Source organism: Penicillium paradoxum (assembly GCF_028828445.1).
Source record: "Penicillium paradoxum strain IBT 22861 chromosome Unknown utg000005l_segment0_segment0, whole genome shotgun sequence".
Classification (NCBI taxonomy): Eukaryota; Fungi; Ascomycota; class Eurotiomycetes; order Eurotiales; family Aspergillaceae; genus Penicillium; species Penicillium paradoxum.
Genome location: NW_026643183.1, coordinates 2,133,177 through 2,149,871, shown reverse-complemented (window position 1 = coordinate 2,149,871; position 16,695 = coordinate 2,133,177). Strand labels below are relative to the sequence as shown.

At 49.9% G+C, this 16,695-nt stretch overlaps 5 protein-coding genes across 5 annotated transcripts; 2 read left to right on the top strand and 3 right to left on the bottom strand.

Annotated features, from left to right (window-relative positions):
• Positions 1-828: 828 nt before the first annotated feature.
• N7457_005823 (serine/threonine/tyrosine protein kinase MPS1) lies at positions 829-3,297 on the bottom strand (the record flags this gene model as incomplete). Its single annotated transcript, XM_057176867.1, has 1 exon — positions 829-3,297. The coding sequence occupies one exon, from the start codon at positions 3,295-3,297 to the stop codon at positions 829-831; it is 2,469 nt and encodes an 822-aa protein (XP_057031169.1).
• Positions 3,298-4,996: 1,699 nt separating this feature from the next.
• Positions 4,997-6,794, top strand: N7457_005822 (PWI domain-containing protein; the record flags this gene model as incomplete). Its single annotated transcript, XM_057176866.1, has 5 exons — positions 4,997-5,220; positions 5,293-5,383; positions 5,448-5,612; positions 5,663-6,481; positions 6,660-6,794. 5 exons carry the CDS (start codon positions 4,997-4,999, stop codon positions 6,792-6,794), a joined length of 1,434 nt encoding a protein of 477 aa, XP_057031168.1.
• A 601-nt stretch (positions 6,795-7,395) lies between these two features.
• Positions 7,396-9,498, bottom strand: N7457_005821 (putative cell wall protein; the record flags this gene model as incomplete). The annotated part of the gene is made up of 1 exon (XM_057176865.1): positions 7,396-9,498. The coding sequence occupies one exon, from the start codon at positions 9,496-9,498 to the stop codon at positions 7,396-7,398; it is 2,103 nt and encodes a 700-aa protein (XP_057031167.1).
• Positions 9,499-12,460: 2,962 nt separating this feature from the next.
• On the bottom strand, positions 12,461-13,789 carry N7457_005820 (uncharacterized protein; the record flags this gene model as incomplete). The annotated part of the gene is made up of 1 exon (XM_057176864.1): positions 12,461-13,789. The coding sequence occupies one exon, from the start codon at positions 13,787-13,789 to the stop codon at positions 12,461-12,463; it is 1,329 nt and encodes a 442-aa protein (XP_057031166.1).
• Positions 13,790-14,827: 1,038 nt separating this feature from the next.
• On the top strand, positions 14,828-16,320 carry N7457_005819 (uncharacterized protein; the record flags this gene model as incomplete). Its single annotated transcript, XM_057176863.1, has 3 exons — positions 14,828-15,839; positions 15,894-16,045; positions 16,099-16,320. Coding segments are annotated over 3 exons (1,386 nt in total), but the record flags the coding sequence as incomplete, so codon positions are not given.
• Between the last annotated feature and the right edge of the window lie 375 nt (positions 16,321-16,695).

Sequence of the window (16,695 nt, the reverse complement as noted above, 5' to 3'; positions counted from 1 at the left end):
TTCAATAGGGTTCTCCTTGTCTAAATCTACCACAAGCACTTCTACATTCCCAACAGGCATCCGCCTGTCTTCGATACCTCCATGCTTAGGCAGTTCTGTATTTCCCTTTCTTGATACATAGAGTCTATCAAGACTGTTCTATTTTTGGGTGGTGTTAATGGCGCAAATTCAAGTCCATTGATTTCAAACGAAAAGTATTCTGCATGTTTGGCTTCTTGAATGGACATAGCTAGTTTCTAGATAGTCAGGCAATTTATCAACCATGATTTTATGAAGACAACAGCATCTCAATCCGTACTGCCGCCTCCTTTAGATAGAATCAAAAGACATTTATTTAATTTATCAACCAGATACACTCATTGAAATTTTCAAATAGCCCACAGGATAAGAAACACACAGGATCCAAGTGATGAAGATAGAGACAAATGTTGTCAATTAAACACCTTAACCAAATGAGGAGTGATGGTCACTCCAGGAACATTGATGCTGAAGCAGTATCCGGATGTAACAGAAAGGAGAAGGCTAATGAAATCATATACAGGAAAAAGCACACGCTGCGCTGAACCGAGACTCGTCAAGAATACCCACCATAGAACCAAAGGTTGGGTTAAACACTCCCGAAGGATGATGCAGAAAGAAGAGAAGAAGCAATGCGAAACCCCCAGGTAGTCAGATACCCTGCAAATGAACCAAGTAAACCTAAACAGAAAAGAAATAACACATCCAACACCGGTCATGAAGTCGTTCTAACCAAGAAGAGAATATGAGAAAACGCCAATTAGGCAGTCAAGATAAAGGAAATAAAGTAAAAGGAGTGTGTGGGTGTTGTCATGCGTTTTCTTCTTCGAGGGCTGCTTTGATTTTTGCAAAGAAACCTGCGGGCCATGCAGCCAGCTCCTCTTCTCTGGGTACACCGCGGACTTTGCAGTGGTGGACGACATTGGCCAAGATACGACCAAGCATGTCTTGGGTGACTGGAACAGCACCCTCGAGCTGGGCATCAGGGTGCAAAAATGGATCGCGCGGGCCAAGCATCTCCTCGATGGTTGGGCGGAGAGTCTGATCGCGCTGCAGGCAGCGCTTGAGGGTCCGAACGAGACCAGGAGGCACGGGAACTCCGCCGACACCAAAGGCCGGGAAATCGATTTGTACACGGGGGTTCGGGATAGCCATGATGCGCTCGTAGTATTTGGCGATCTTGGCGAAAGGTGGTTGTCCGTAGACCATTTTGTACAGGATACAACCCAAACTCCAGACATCGCTGGGTTTTCCTAGTTTCATAACCTTTCCAACACTGGAAGGCAGGCCGAGGGAGACGTTGGAATCAACCAGTGCCTCAGGAGACATGTAATTGGGTGTGCCGACCTGCTGCTCGCGATGAACGTTGACCGTGTTATCTTGGATTGCGTTCGCAATACCAAAGTCGATGAGTTTCAGTCGGCCCTGAACCATGAGGAAGTTCGCTGGCTTCAAATCCGAGTGAACGATGTTGTACTCGTGGACAGCTTGGACACACTCGAGCATCTCCTTCCAATAAAATCGTGTGAAGTTAATATCAAAGATGGCGTCTTCGGCATTCAGACGGTAAGTGAGAATCTTTTCAAGATCGGACTCTCCAATCTCCATAAGCACGCTAAGGGCATGTTTGTCATTGTTGAGCTCCCAGTCAAACAAGCGCACCACACGGTCCACATTCTCCAACTTTTTCAACAAGTCAATTTCACCCTTATATCCAGTCAAAGTCACCGGGTCAACATCCTCAAGGTTGACACGCTTGAGGGCGAAGATTTTGTAGTTCTCTGCCATTACTCGATAAACACGTGAGCTGCCGCCCCTGCCAATGCAATCGAGCCGGGTGAAATGTTTGCCATTAATGGAAACTTGAGATCTCTTTTTTCGTGATTGTGATGTTGATGCACCTGCCGTCGAGGTAGCAGTCTCAAGAACTGACATTTTCGGAGGAGGAGGAGGGGCTCTGTGAGGGGTGTTGTTGCTCCGCGCAGCCAGTATTTTTCGTGCAGAGCTGCTTGCCGGTGTTTCCGCTGCATCCTTCTTCTCGGTATCATAGACAACATTATACTTTTCGGGCTTATCCAAAACACTTGGTCCCTGGGGCTTTGTGCGCCGGAAAGTTGGCGGCGGTTCATTCTCCTGGTCACGGGCAGATGGCAAAGCTGGTATTGAAGGAACTTTGAAGACAGATTGTTCCTTTGCGATAGAAGATTTGGAAGACAGATCCGATGAACCGGGAGTCGACTTCGAGCCGTATGATTTGGGTGATGATGATCGCGAAAATGGCCCTTCAACCGCCGCAGGGCGTAGAGGATATTCTGCGCGATATGATTCACGGACAGGTGGGCTCGGTTCAGCCCATGATACCTTAGGGGATGAGGATTTCACTAGGTTGCGAGGTTGATATTCGGCATTCTCCTCTTCCCCCTCGATGTCCTCCCGGACGCCATCAGCCGAAAGATAATGGTGGTTTTCCTCATTGCTTTCCTCGCTCTGTCGTCGCAGCACGCCTCTCCGGGCGGGGCCATTCAAGAAACTACCAGCAAGTCGGCCAACCCGCTTCACGCGCAACGAGCTATGAGGAGCGATTTCCTCACCACCACGGCCCCGGAGTGCTGAAGAATTGCCATATCGTGCTGCTGGATCATCATCATAATGCAATTTCCGATCACTGCCTGAACGCTCTGCGCTACTGTACTCTCCGGCCAAATTGCGTTCCGACGAGCGCTTTCCTGAGGGCGAAACAGAGGCAGGAGATCGTGTGCTGCTGCGCGAAGCATTGATACGAACACTGCGTTGGCGTGGAGCAGGAGTTATGAAATCATTGGGGCGGCTGTGATGGTCGGACTCTGCGCTTTGGCTATTTGATAGAGGAGACCCTTCCCGTGAGAATCGAGCAGCCGACGAGATTGCTCCGATACGAACAACTCTGGGAGCAGGGCTACCATTTGATGAGTCGTGTGGGGACGAATTGCTGGGGGAGCGGCTTTGCTGTCTCGATCCTGACCCAAATCGGAGGTCGTGCGACACGGGTTGTGCCTTTTGCAAATGTGGCGAAGAACCTAATCCATCGCCATGCAACAATGCCTTCACAGAAGCGCTGAATTTAGGTTCTGGGACCTCATCATCAGAGCTATCACCAGAGTAGTGCTTGGGCAGTGCACTGGCTGTTGATACTGGAGATAGCCGTCTAGGACCCGAGCGTGAAACCGCGGATCGGGACATCGGCTGGGATTGCTGTCGGTACAGGTCGTTGTGTGCTGAAGGGAAGTTTGGGGACGCCATGGCGATAATACCTACATTGAAGTCGTGTATCAATGCGGCCGCCTCCAAAGTTGTCGATTGTTTGTTGATCCTCTAGGAGAAAGAAGGCCTGGTCTCGAGGTTTCGTCGCGAGTGGGCGCGCTATACAGTCACGTGCTTTTGGTTGCTATGACGACGTCAACACCACAACATGCCAGAAAACAGTGAAAGCATTAATTCCCGGAGTGGCTTGGATAAAATAGAACTGTAGCAATTGAAGAATACAGGGATTGATGCTATCAGACTCCACGAGTTCTCCCTTCGGTGATAATATCAAAGACCAGGTGATTTACGCTTTCAACGTCGGGGCTACGGGGGTTGGTTTCGGAACCTCCACTTCTCATTAGACTGCTACCCTACTCCGTACTAAATCAAAATCGGCTATGCTGTCATCGATTCTCCCTCAAGGCTATCCAATCCCACCTTAGAGTGTATCCGCATGGAATTGATATTTTTTTTCTTGGCATCAAGCAGTGTGATTCCCACTCAACATCATTCTGAAGATCCATTTCGGCATCCACGGGAACTCTACGTTATATATTCACAAGCAAGCATGACCATGAGACCTAAGCCAACAACACAAGGCATTCTATGACGTCTCGCAACTAAAGCTTCTAAATTATTGAGCTATCCAGTGGGATCAAAAAGAAACGTAAAAGGTCTAAAGAAAGACTAGATTCACTGCAATATATAACTATCTGTAGTTTGTTACTTTACATTGCAGGTATGGTAGAAGAGTATAGGGAACCTTGGAGATAATCTCATGGTATTTTAGCTTAATCAGTGTTCAAAATGCGAAGAATGTAGGAATTATTGGCCTCTAGAAATATTCAACTGGTGTGGGTATGTACATGTATATTGTTACCTACATAATATGTACCTATCTGGTAGGACAAGGCTGCATGTTCTAGGTACGGGGCATACATGTAGATATGTATGTAGTGGAATGGGCTTGTACCAGATTAATATACTTCTGATAGGAAAAACAAAGATCCCTCTATGGAGTAAGAAGTCCCATACAGAGAAAAAAAAAATCAAAAATAGAATAAATCATCGTGCCCACGCCCCAAACCTATCCAGGGATTAGTGCGCCCCAGCACTTTATAATTTTTGAGACCAGGTATCTTTTGTATGCTATACCAATACAAAAGGTACATACTAGATAGAAAGCCACAACATCCATTTTCTCAATGAATCAGCTATATATTATGAAAATGAGTTTGTATTGATTTACTACAAAAAATTTATTCTAAATACTCAATGTTTCGCTGTACGACGTAGTCTAAAACACTCTACTCCGTATGTATGTATGATATAGACTGATTCAGATGACACTGGGGCAAATTAATTGTTTATCATCATGTGAACAGACCTAGAATTTCCTTGGCTCAATAGGTTGTCTAGAAAAATGATATTTTAGTTTTCTATATATTATGTACCTTTTGTACTGGTATAGCATACAAAAGATACCTGGTCTCAAAAATTATAAAGTGCTGGGGCGCACTAATCCCTGGAGAGGGTTCGTGGGCAAACTTGAAGAACTGCTCTATTCCGTACCCGGTACAACATCCATGTGCATAGGTACGGAGTACATATGGAGAGGTCTAACCGAAAGCGGAATGTCCCCGCCCGGCGGGGCATAGTGAAGCTCACCGCCTCCCCTCCATTCACCGCCTCATAAATGAGGCGGAAATACGGCTTCGCACAACAACCCTTCGCGCAGTTTTGGAGATATCGCGCCTCGACCGAGCGCGTCTCTTCACCATACTTCATTCCTTCACCACTTCATCTTCCTGAGAAAATGGCTTCGAGCGTAGATGCCAAACTCCTGAAAAGGACGAAGTTTCCTCCTGAATTCAATAAGAAGGTTGATATGAGCAAAGTCAATGTTGAGGTTCTGAAGACGTGAGCTACCTTTCCCGGGGTATTTTTGATGCAGTCGCAGTTCACTAATATTACTTGTTTTCTCGACCGCAGATGGATCGCTAGTGAAATTTCCAAAATCCTAGGCAATGAGGATGATGTTGTTATTGAGCTCTGTTTTGCCCATCTGGAGGGACAACGCTACGTATGTCCACCTATGGGATATGTAGCGTCAACATTGGTTCACTGACAGGCATTTCTGATCCTAGCCTGATATTAAGTCCCTTCAAATCCAGCTTACTGGATTCCTGGACAAGGATACCCCCAAGTTCTGCCAAAAGCTGTGGTCATTGTGTTTGAGTGGCCAAGATAATCCCCAGGGTGTCCCGAAGGAGCTCTTGGAGGCCAAAAAGCTTGAGCTCATGCAAGAGAAGGTGATTCAAAGCGTTCTGTTGCGATTGGATAATTAGTAACCCAAATATAGCTCGATGCCGAGAAAGCAACCGAGGCAATCCAACGCCAGAGAGAACAAGATCAAAACCGCGAGCGAGACCTGGATAATGTGAGACGCCGAGAGCGATCAGACCGCGCACGCGGAGGTCGTGGCGGTGACCGTGGAGGCCGATTCGGAGGACGAGACTTCGACCGACCTCCCAGAGATCATGACCGCAGCCGTGACCGATTCCGCGAGCCTGCACCCCGACGTGACTTCGACTCTTATGTGCCGCGTGGTGGTCAGCGTGGACGCCGCCTATCTACAAGCTCTTCCCATGGTCAATCGCAGGCCCCGAACCAATCATCACCCCCACGCCAACGTCGCGACGACCCCCGCCACAGGCCTCGTGGACGTCGTGCCCGTTCCCCAAGCGACGCAATCTCTCCCGAGCAACGCAACCGCGGAGGATATGGAAGACGCAGCAGCCCGGATTACGGTGACCGTGTTAAGAGCAGATCCATTTCCCGCAGCCGTTCCCCGCGCTCACGTTCCCCCAGAGGAGACCGCCGCCGTCAAAGCTCCGTTTCTCCCGCCCGTGGCAGCTCACCCTCGCGCTCCCGCCGCTCTTTTGGACGCTATGGCCGTGACCGAGACTTTGGGCGCCTGAGCCCCAGCCCTGACTACACTCTCGGCGTCCGTGACCGTGAAGAGAATCGTCGACCCCGCAGCCCCAGCGGTGGTCGTAGCCGCAGCCGCAGCCCCAAGCGTGAAAATGAGGGCAAGCGTCGCGGCTCTATGGCAAGCCCCAATCCTGATGAGAAGAGACAGAAGATGGCTGATGACAGTGAAGTGAACAAGGCCCAGCAGGTTGGTAATTGAGAATTGAGAATCGAGAGAAACCTCAGTGCTAGTTCCAACAAATGTTTACCTGGCTAACGACACATGATCTCTACCTAATGTTCGTTCACTATTCTCTACTGTCATGTATTTAGATGTTGGTGTTGCTGTGGTCGAACGCAAGCTAACCAGAACCCGCAATATCTAGGCCAAACCTCCAGTCAATACGCGCAATCCCAAAAGCAAAGTGATCGCGAAAGCGGTCCGAGCTCGGATCGAGGCCATCCGTCGTGAAGCCGGAAAGCTGGTGACTGCTTCAAAGCCAAAGCCAAAGCAGAAGTAAGGGAGACCAGAACGAGAACGGAACGAGAAGAAAGGTGGGGGGTGAATGTGGGCGTGAACTTCGAGATTCACGCCGAGATATCTGACCTTTAGCGTTGTACATGTATGGAGTACATTTTCCAAATGAAATCATTTTTATCCACCTTTAGGTTGCAGAGGCAACCTACCTGTTTATTCTAGATATGAAAGCCACCAAAGTGAATATGAAAACGTACCAGACGGAGGGAGAGAGCAATTTGCAAAGGTGTACTTTATTAGAACTAAGGTCTGCCCCAGATATATTGTTGTTGAGTCAATATCCAAGAAACTCTTTGATAACCGCTATCTGAAAGACAACTTCTTTATACACAAGGCAAGCTGTGTCAATCTCCACACAAGCACATTAGAATTAGAATTAGATATCTACAGACACAAAGGCGGAGACGTCAGATCACAGGTGTGGGAACGGGTATCTTGCGCAGGGGGTGGCACAGTGAAACATCCCGCGGTTAAAGGTCATCTTGTCATGAAAAGGATAAAAACGGGGTGCAGAAAGATACAGAAAGTGGAAGGAAATTCTATAGAGACCTTCTGGTCATGGCTTATGTCCAAAAATGTCTGCTTTACTCGCAGTTGCAGACGGTGGCGGTCACGGTCACGATCTGGGTCTGGGTCTGAGTGACGGTGGAGTCACTGCCGGTGGACTGGGTGGGAGGGGTAGTAGGGGCTGGGCCGGAGGGGGCTGGGCCACCGGGAATCACAGTGGAGCCGATGATCTCGGAGGTCTCGGTGTCACAGGGGACGCTGGTAGCAGCAGGGCCAGAGGGAGCAGGGCCATCGGTACCGGGAATGCCAGTGGGAGCAACACCGGAGGTAGTCTCGGCAGGACCGGTAGCGGTGGGCACAGCGGGGAGAGAGACAGTGTTGGAGCCAGTGGCATCGGGGCCACCGGGAATCACAGTGGAGCCGATAATCTCGGAGGCCTCGGTGTCACAGGGGACGCTGGTAGCAGCAGGGCCAGAGGGAGCAGGGCCATCGGTACCGGGAATGCCAGTGGGAGCAACACCGGAGGTAGTCTCGGCAGGGCCGGTAGCGGTGGGCACAGCGGGGAAAGAGACAGTGATGGAGCCAGTGGCATCGGGGCCGCCGGGAATCACAGTAGAGCCGATGATCTCGGAGGTCTCGGTGTCACAGGGGGTGCTGGTGGCAGCGGGTCCAGAGGGAGAGCCGCTGACACTGGGAAGTCCAGTAGGAGCAACACCAGAGGGAGTGGCGGCAGGGTGGCCGGGGATGAGGGTACCAGTGACGGAGACGGAGGCACCGGGGCCAGAGGGGACACCGGAGGTACCAGGCAGGGAAGGAGTGCTGAAGGGCAGGCTGGGGACGGAAGACGAGTGAGAGCCGGAGGGAGCACCGGGGATGCTGCAGCCGGTGAACCACTGGATAATGATGATCTGGATGCTGATGTCAATGTCGATGGAGGTGCAGCCAGCAAGGAAGGCAGCGAGCTCAGCACGGGCATCGAGGGACAGGCCAGTGAGGCCACCGCCAGCGGCACAAAGGGAGAGAGCAGCACGGAGGTCGACGCTGAGGCCGGAGAGAACAGACTCGGTCAGGATACCAGTGACATGGCCAAGAAGGCCACCGACCAGGTCGAGGGAAGCCGAGACATCAGCCTCGACACCGAAGGACAACCAGAGGAGGACAACGGCCTTGAGCTCAACGCCCAAAGAGCAGTCGGCGCCGGCAAGCCAGATAGCGAGCTTGGTGCGGATATCGAGTTCAACAGCGGTGGCGAGCTTGCCACGAGCACATGCCTCGAGAGCAAGCTTAACATCGGCAGCGAGGCCGGCGGAGAGATCAGCGCCCAGGAAGGCAGCGAGAGAGCCCTGGCCACCAAGAGAGAGGAGGCCGGACTCCTCAACGTACACGCCGACGGAAGCACCGACGGAGATAGTAGAGAGAGCAGTCTCAGCAAGAGCACCGATCTCAATGAGGTCACCACCGGCGTGGCCCTTGATCCAGGCAAGGACCGAGACCTTGAGGTGTGCGCTGAGGTCACACTCGGTGCTGCTGATCCAAGCGTGTAGGGCAGCCTTGATATCAGCTGACAGACTGCTGACAACACCACCGGCAGCACAGACATGGAGACCGACCTTGACAGCCACATCAAGGCTAGCCTTGGCCTCGATCCAAGCGGAAAGAGAAGCCTGAGCAGCCATGTTCAGGACAAGGGCAGACTCAAGCTTGGCGGCGTCGAAGATGCCGTCAACAGTCACGTAGAGCTGGCCCTGAGCAGTGATCTGAGCCAATCCGGGGACGTACACGGCCAGAGCAGCCAAGATGTCATCGGAGAGAACGAGCTCTTCGTTACCCTCGCACCAGGAGATCAGGGTCTTCTTGAGCGAGCGGTCGAAATCTGCGTGGAAGAGCAACCAAGTCTTGAGGGCAAGCTTGGCCTTGTGGTGGATGGCACCCGACTTGCAGCCAAGAGCACCTGCCTGCAGAGCAGCAGCACCCTCGACTTTCAGACCAGCAAGGAGAGAGACACTAGAGTGGCCGTGGTGCAGGACGCTTCCGAGAATAGAAGTCACATCGACGGTGAGATCACCAAGGAGCTCACCGAGGAGACCCAGGGTACGGGGCTCCAAAGGAGCAGCCAGTTCGGTGGGGTAGGCGAGAGCCGAGCCCGCCAGGCCGGCGAGCAGAACGAGAGAAGAACGCATAATTGTACTTTATGTTATATTAATGAATGTGTTGGCCAGATGCCGTTGGGAGTATAAGAACTTCTGAATGATGTACAGAAGCGAAGGACTGGATAGGCAGGCAAAAGCCACCAAAGGAATTAACGATAGACTGTGGAAAACGGCGAAAAGAGAGAAAGAGTGTGGAATAATTCAAACCCCAGCGAGAAGGTGATCGCCCAGGTTGTTTATATACCCCTGATCAACTCGGAGGGGGAGGCTTCCGGAAATCGATCCAAGCTATGTGGTTCCGCACCGCATCGGAACAGACTCACAATGGCTGTACATACCCCGGTCTTAGTTCCCACAGTTGGAGCTATCTACCCCTTAGGCGTCAGGGATATCACGGAACGGGGATCTGGATCTTTCACAGGCGAGTGGACCATGACTCTTGCCAGTGAGAGGCTAAGGGCAGATACATAGCATTACCGCATTGTGGACCACCCCTGATACACCTGTGCGTCTATTCTTGGCTACAAATTTGCGAAAGGCCTCATTCTATCAGACTTATTTGTACCAAGTACGAAGGAAAGGTCTGTATTACCTGCCCTGTCTGCGTAGTTGAGGCGGACCCATCTGGTAACCTCGATGATATGCTGATATCCCCTGGCCAGGATCGATATCCAAACGGGCAAAACACACCCAAAAAAGCAAACATATCCAAAAGCAAAGAAAAGTGCCAAGTCCCAAGGGGGCAACAGTCACCGCGGATCACTAGACCATGCGATCATCCATGTGCGAAGGAGGGGATCAACATGACCCACCAACGGTTAGGACCTCGGAACGTTCTCAGACAATTTTCGTTGTACGGAGTCTTCTTTGAATCGCCTGCTCTCTCCACAGTCTGTGCGAAGAAGCGTAACTCGCATTGACAACTACAGGGTATATCGAGTATCTGAATATCGTGAGAGTATGGGGATGCGGTGTTCCGAAGAACCCGTTGGAAGCCGATGTCCCGCAGCCCCGGGGAATTAGCCCACAACATGCACGCTTTTGGCCATATCTGGCAAAGATGGACGTGTCCGATCATGCCCCCTTGGGCTCGACCTGTCAATTCAAGGCTGACCTGCGCATCCTGTCAGCCACCATCTGAATTTTGGTTCTACTCTTTGTGAAAGAACCTCAGTCGGCGGAGTAGTCGGGATTATGATCTACGAAGGTGTAAGACCAGAGACCACCCCAATGTCCAGGGTCGCAGAAGTTCGATGAATCGCCGCAACCAAATTTGACATACTGTGAAGAGCAGACCCAGTATTGCGAATGATCCCATAACAGGGAGCGGATACCACAGCCTGTGAACCCGAGCTCCCGCGAACAGTTGGCCTGGGACTGGAAGAACTCGACAGTTCAAAAAACAAGGCAATGAAAACAGGGATAACAGCATCTAGACCCTTGACTGTCGCAGGTTGGATCCAATCAACCCACTTTGTTCAGTTCTGAACGCGAAGTTATGCAGTTCCTGGAGAGATCCCCACTGGAAGCACAAATAAGAATTAGTAATCTATTCTTAATAGATTAATCCAGTCAAAAATAGCCCTACTATACCCGATCAAGCGCGAAGGTGGAGAGCGAAGGACTCAAATTCGGCCCTGGACTAACCTGCTTAGTGCCGTGATATTCCTGGGCATCGCCAGGGGTAAAACAGGCAAACAGATTGTGGGATTGGGGGGCTGTGATTTGAAGAGCCATTGAACATTTCTTCAACCTGCTCCACAAACTACTCGTCCTCAAACAGCACTAACAGCACTAACCCTCCCCCTTACCCACTTCGGGAACCGGTTCATTTTGGGAACTACCTAGGTAACTCCATGCCCCCAAAGATAGTCGGGACACTCGGATCTTGAGGCGATCGAGGTTTTATGGCGGGTCGTTCAAGACATGTTGAAACAAACCATTGATGTCGATCACCAGAGTCGTACGGTTTCCGGTGTTAAGCGTCCAATGTCTCACTCCACGCGGGAAACTCCCACGAGTCAACTTGCGCTGCAGGTATGCTGTACGGCTCTGTGCCTTGGAAATTGCGTGCAGCCTACTTTTTAACAGGCCTGCAATGCCAGAGATGTGGAACTGCAAGCTGCAGTTTCTGATCTTCAGCTGCAGCTAGCCACTGTCCAGAATTTCTTTTCCCTGCAACTTTAGTTCCGATTGTGATCTAATGCAGGTGCTCATCTCCCATGGCTCGAGTAAAAGGATTGGAAACAACACTCCACGGGCAAAAGTCCGAAATCTCGTCGGCCGGGATTTGCAAGGCAAACATCCAGCTGCCCCTAACACCATGGCCCCCGGGTTCTTAGGGGGTTTGCATTCCAAATAAGTCCCAAAATCCGGTAGTCGTACGGTATACCAACAGAACAAAGAAGACCCATGTGATGCGAGGACTAAAACCCACAAGATTCAACTATCGAAACGCCTCATTCCTTGGCTGTGATAGTACAACGTATGTTTACTAGAATAATTGACCCAAGAATGGCCTATTCAGACGATATACGCCCCATGATCCGTAGGAACAGAGTATATGAAGTCTGCAGCGTTCTCTCGAAGTCTTAGTTGAAAAAGCTTAAACATCAGCCCTGCACAGACGTCTCATATTGAGATGTCGGAGTCCTTTGAGACATGGATGCCCTGGGCCGACTTCATCCATCTCTACCTCTCCCTCTCTCCCTCTCTTTCTCTTTTCCTCTCTATTTTTCCTCCCGTCCTCTTCCTTTCTAGCTAGCTCTATCATAAATAGTTTCCTCCCTTACTACGTAGTGAACTAGCTATCCTAGACTTTATCTTCAAAGAGCCTCGTCTGTTTCATGAGTTCGACTTGCCCCACAGCCAATTGCTATTTTTGGTGTCTTTGCTATTCGATCTGTAAATTGCCAGTTGAAGGTAAGCTTTATTGTGAATATATCCATACTAATTCTACCACTAGCCATACTACCAATCAACTATTTGTAGCTCAACTCTCAATCTGATCCAATCTACCGCGGATCCAAGTAGCAAACGGCCCGAAGAAATGCGTATCACGATTACCTGGCCGCTCACAAAACGCCAGAAGAGCCTGATACCGTCGCAACGCCGAGGCCGAAGTCGCGCAGAGAACCTTCGCCAAATCAACTGGACAGAGATAAGGCGGCTGTCTTGCGTCCTCACAGATAGACACTGTGCCTTGCATCGAGCACGCATAGTAGACACAATGCTCGATACCAAAGCAATGACCCAATTCATGACTTGCTGTCCGACAAACACGACCCAACCAAAGCGCAGACAGCAAAGACGGCGATGATTCTATATCTGGAAGGGAACGGTAGAACGAAACTGCCTTTCTCAGAGGCCCCTCCACCTCCAATGACAGCTTTGCCGTTGTTCGGCTATTAACAGAAGACTTCTTTTGCCTCTTGGCAGATGATTCTGCCGATGCACATTCGGACATGAATTTCTCACAATGCGATGCTGGCCATGCATGGGCATGTTCGATTTCTTGTATATCGTCCAGAGCGGGATTGTACCGCGCACTTGATACCACCGCAACGCGGCTTCCGCCGTAGGCACGGCCACACACAAACTCGTCCTCTTCATCCTCATAGAGATCGAAGTCCACAAGCATGATGAGAGCATATGCATCATTCGGTAAAAGACTAATCGCAGCATCGAGAAGATCGTCTAAGTTGACTTGGCCGCCATATTCTCCATGTGGTAAAGTACGGGCGCGAATCCGCACGCACTCATCGCCGATGTTTAGTCCCAGATATTGCGGGCCTGACTTTGTCCGCGATTTCTTTTTGGGCTCTTCCCATGGCACGAATCTGAGAGTGGATGATGGCATGGCTTTGACCGGTAAGCCATGGTAGAATGCAGCTAAGTAATCACGGACATCTTTGGCGGTAGGAGGCTTTGGCTGATCTGGGTTATCAGGACATTTCGGTGTTGTCCACCCCTCCATGAAGTCAACACTTGAGTCAATCCTGGGAGATGGAACGACATATATCGTTTTTCGTTGTGCGGTTACGGGATTGCGGTCTTCTCCGTCCAACCATTCCTGCAGACTTTGCGCGTCCTCTGGATCTCCAGCGAGATCATCGCCAGGAAGCAGTAAAGGAGCAGGGAAAGCACTAGTATCTTCCTCAAGGAACAGCCTGTCCTCCTTTAGAAATTCTTGATTGTCGGCTTTGGTTGCAGCGAGACGTTGTCCTTTGCTTGGTCTTTTGAATCCTGCCACGATAGCATGGGAGGAACAGGAAGAGCAGACCGAAATATGTTCACACTTTGGGATAAACTTTTGTGGCATATTTGCAGTTGATAACAATAGATTTATCCTGTATTCGAGGCAAAAGACAACGGCGGTGAACGAGGGAGTTGAAAGCTAACATGCGGCTCTGGTGTAAGGGGCTCGGGCCGCAATCGATGAGGCTGAAAACTACGTGGACAGAGGAACTATTAACTGTGGGTGGTAGGCATCTGGTATTTGAATATCCATTGTGATTGGGCTGTTATCTAGTGTAAAGGAGACGGACATGGAGAAGAAAAGTTGTCTGATTCTCTAGATGCAGGAAAGCTGGGGACTCCATAGTCCTCGAAGCTCGCCTCGGTCTTCACTGAGTGAGCCAGATGCCCGAATTATCAGGCAGACAACAAGAGGTAACTTGACTGTTAAGAGTAACTTAGCAGACAGTTGCAGATCAATAACTAGGAAAATGGGGGTGCTATTACAAGCTAAACAAATACTGTTGGTTGATGCCACGAAATCGGGAGGAGGGTCACTGGCTATCAAGTTAATAACAATTGGACACACGACGTTGGCCTAATTTAGTTCTATACCTGGTAGCATTTTACTAAAATAGGAGATGCATTCCTACATAGACATCAATATAGGAAATGTACAATACACACCAAAGAAAGAAATCTCATAGTTTTCTTCTACCACTGATGTTCCCGCTCGTTTGTCTTATATTCCCTTCACCAAATAGCGATCACTGATGTTTTTCTTCTTTACACAAAATATGCATCTTCATCAAGCCTAAAGCTAGTATCATGAAGCTGCATTACTAACAAATACAAGAAGAACTACGAAGAAACTTGGACACTAGAGGCGAGCCTATCAATGCCCAGGGCCTGTCTTAAAACGCCCAGATATAGACTAGGATACGCATAACACGCTAAGAGGATTCCCCTCTTTTAGAACTCCTTCTCCCTCCGTGAGCACAATTCGAAGTCTATCGTTTGAAAAGGAGACTGACATTGTTAAAGGTCCCTCGGTAAGAAGCATGATGGTGAGCGGGGAGCAGAGTGTGGTGGAGGACCGAGAGATCGTCCCAGAACCCAAGCTATGGAGTCGAGAATCGTAAGTATACAAACCGAAAGCTCTGTTCAAACAAATAAACTAAGTAACAGATATTTCGGTTCGTTATTGTTCAACCTTGGAGCTTTCGCCCTGCCGGCACTATACAGCACCCTTAGCAAGCTCTGGATCGCGAACATCGACTCAAAACAAGTGGTCACGACAGATATCTATACATACATTGGAATAATCGTGGAAGTGCTGAATGAGGGTCTACCGCGTTCTGCATGGCTTGTGATCGGCGACAAGTCCACGCGAAATATGAACTCACGGCTGAATCTCGCTTACACGATGATCCTGGTGCAAAGCGCGCTTGGGATATTGATGACGGTGATATTTTTGGCTACCTCCAAGACACTGGCCGCGGGGTTTGTACCAATCGAAGTCCGGAAGACCTCCATTACCTACGTGCGACTGTCGTCTGTACAGGCCGTGACATCGGCGGTCGAAGCCGCTTTGTCGGCGTCAACCAGGGCGCTGGATAATCCCGACGTGCCGTTGATTATTAGTTCGACTAAAATTCTTGTCAATATCGTGTTGGACTTAATAGTTATTTCGAAGGCCCACGTCGGTGGCTGGACACCTACGATTGTCATGCAGGGTGTCATTCGCTTGGTTTGTGATAGCGTGTCTGCGTTAGCCGGGTTGATTTACTTTCTCACAGTCGTTGTCAGGCGCTGTCAGAGGGAATCGCGCAATCCGAGGAGACTAAAATTCAGCTTGTCAGCTCTGATGGTCCTCATTAAACCAAGCGTTTACACTTTTGCAGAATCGGCGGTTCGGAATGCGATCTATCTGTGGCTGGTGCACAGAATCATCTTGCTAGGAAGTGATTATGCAACAGCATGGGGTGTATTCAACACAATTCGTTGGGGGCTCGTCATGGTTCCCGTACGGGCATTGGAGGCTTCGACTCTAGCCTTCGTAGGCCACAATTGGGGACGTTTCCGTGCTCGTAGTGACACTGAACACCCTCGGGCAACCAGAAAAGATCTTCTTGGTAGGTTAAACAGCCCGATTTGTCTGGAAGTTGCTTGCTGAGATGTCCTATCAGAAATAATGCGGCCGGCAATTCGTGCCTGCGTGGTTGCTTTGGTATTCGAGACCGTCTTATGCATCGCATTATCACTGCGTGGGATAGAAGAATTCGCTCATTATCTTTCTGGGTCTAGGACTGTGGCAAGTATTACCCAAACGATGTGGAAGGTAAGTATGAAAGGAGGGAAGAATTAAGCGGAAAGCTAATGGTCATACCTTAGAATATTGACTGGACGTACATCTTCTATGGGTTGAATTGTCAGATTGCGGCTATTCTACTTGCGACGTCGCCGAGGTGGTACCTCTACCAATCACTTGGATCCAATCTGCTTTGGATGCTGCCATGGGCGATTGTAGTAACCGTTAAATCCCTACCAAGCTCCTCAGCATGGACGTTCTATGCAATCATCTTTGGTGGAGCTCTTGTTTTCGACGTGATTTATGTGAGCTTGACAGCCTCCCTGTGGGCCTACAGACTGAGTCGAGGGAAGATTAGGGTAACTTAAAAGACAAGGGGTATTTGAGCATGGTTTAAAAGGGCTTACAGGGCCCAGGGGTCGCTTTCAATTGAAATCGAATTTGTTGCCTGGACATTTCTCACTTTGGACCGCTCTGGATATCGCTCATTACTGTTTTGTCAATCATAGTCTAGCTTAGCAACAATGACAGCCCACCAACCTACAAAGCTAGCGGCTTTGCCAGCACGCACTCTGTGGGTTGCCCTGGGGCTTATGAAGGACAAAAGTCCCATCCCGGTCTTCCTCGGTCTGAAACGACACAAAAGCCATCAGCCACGGTTAATAAGGCCCTTAGTTGGC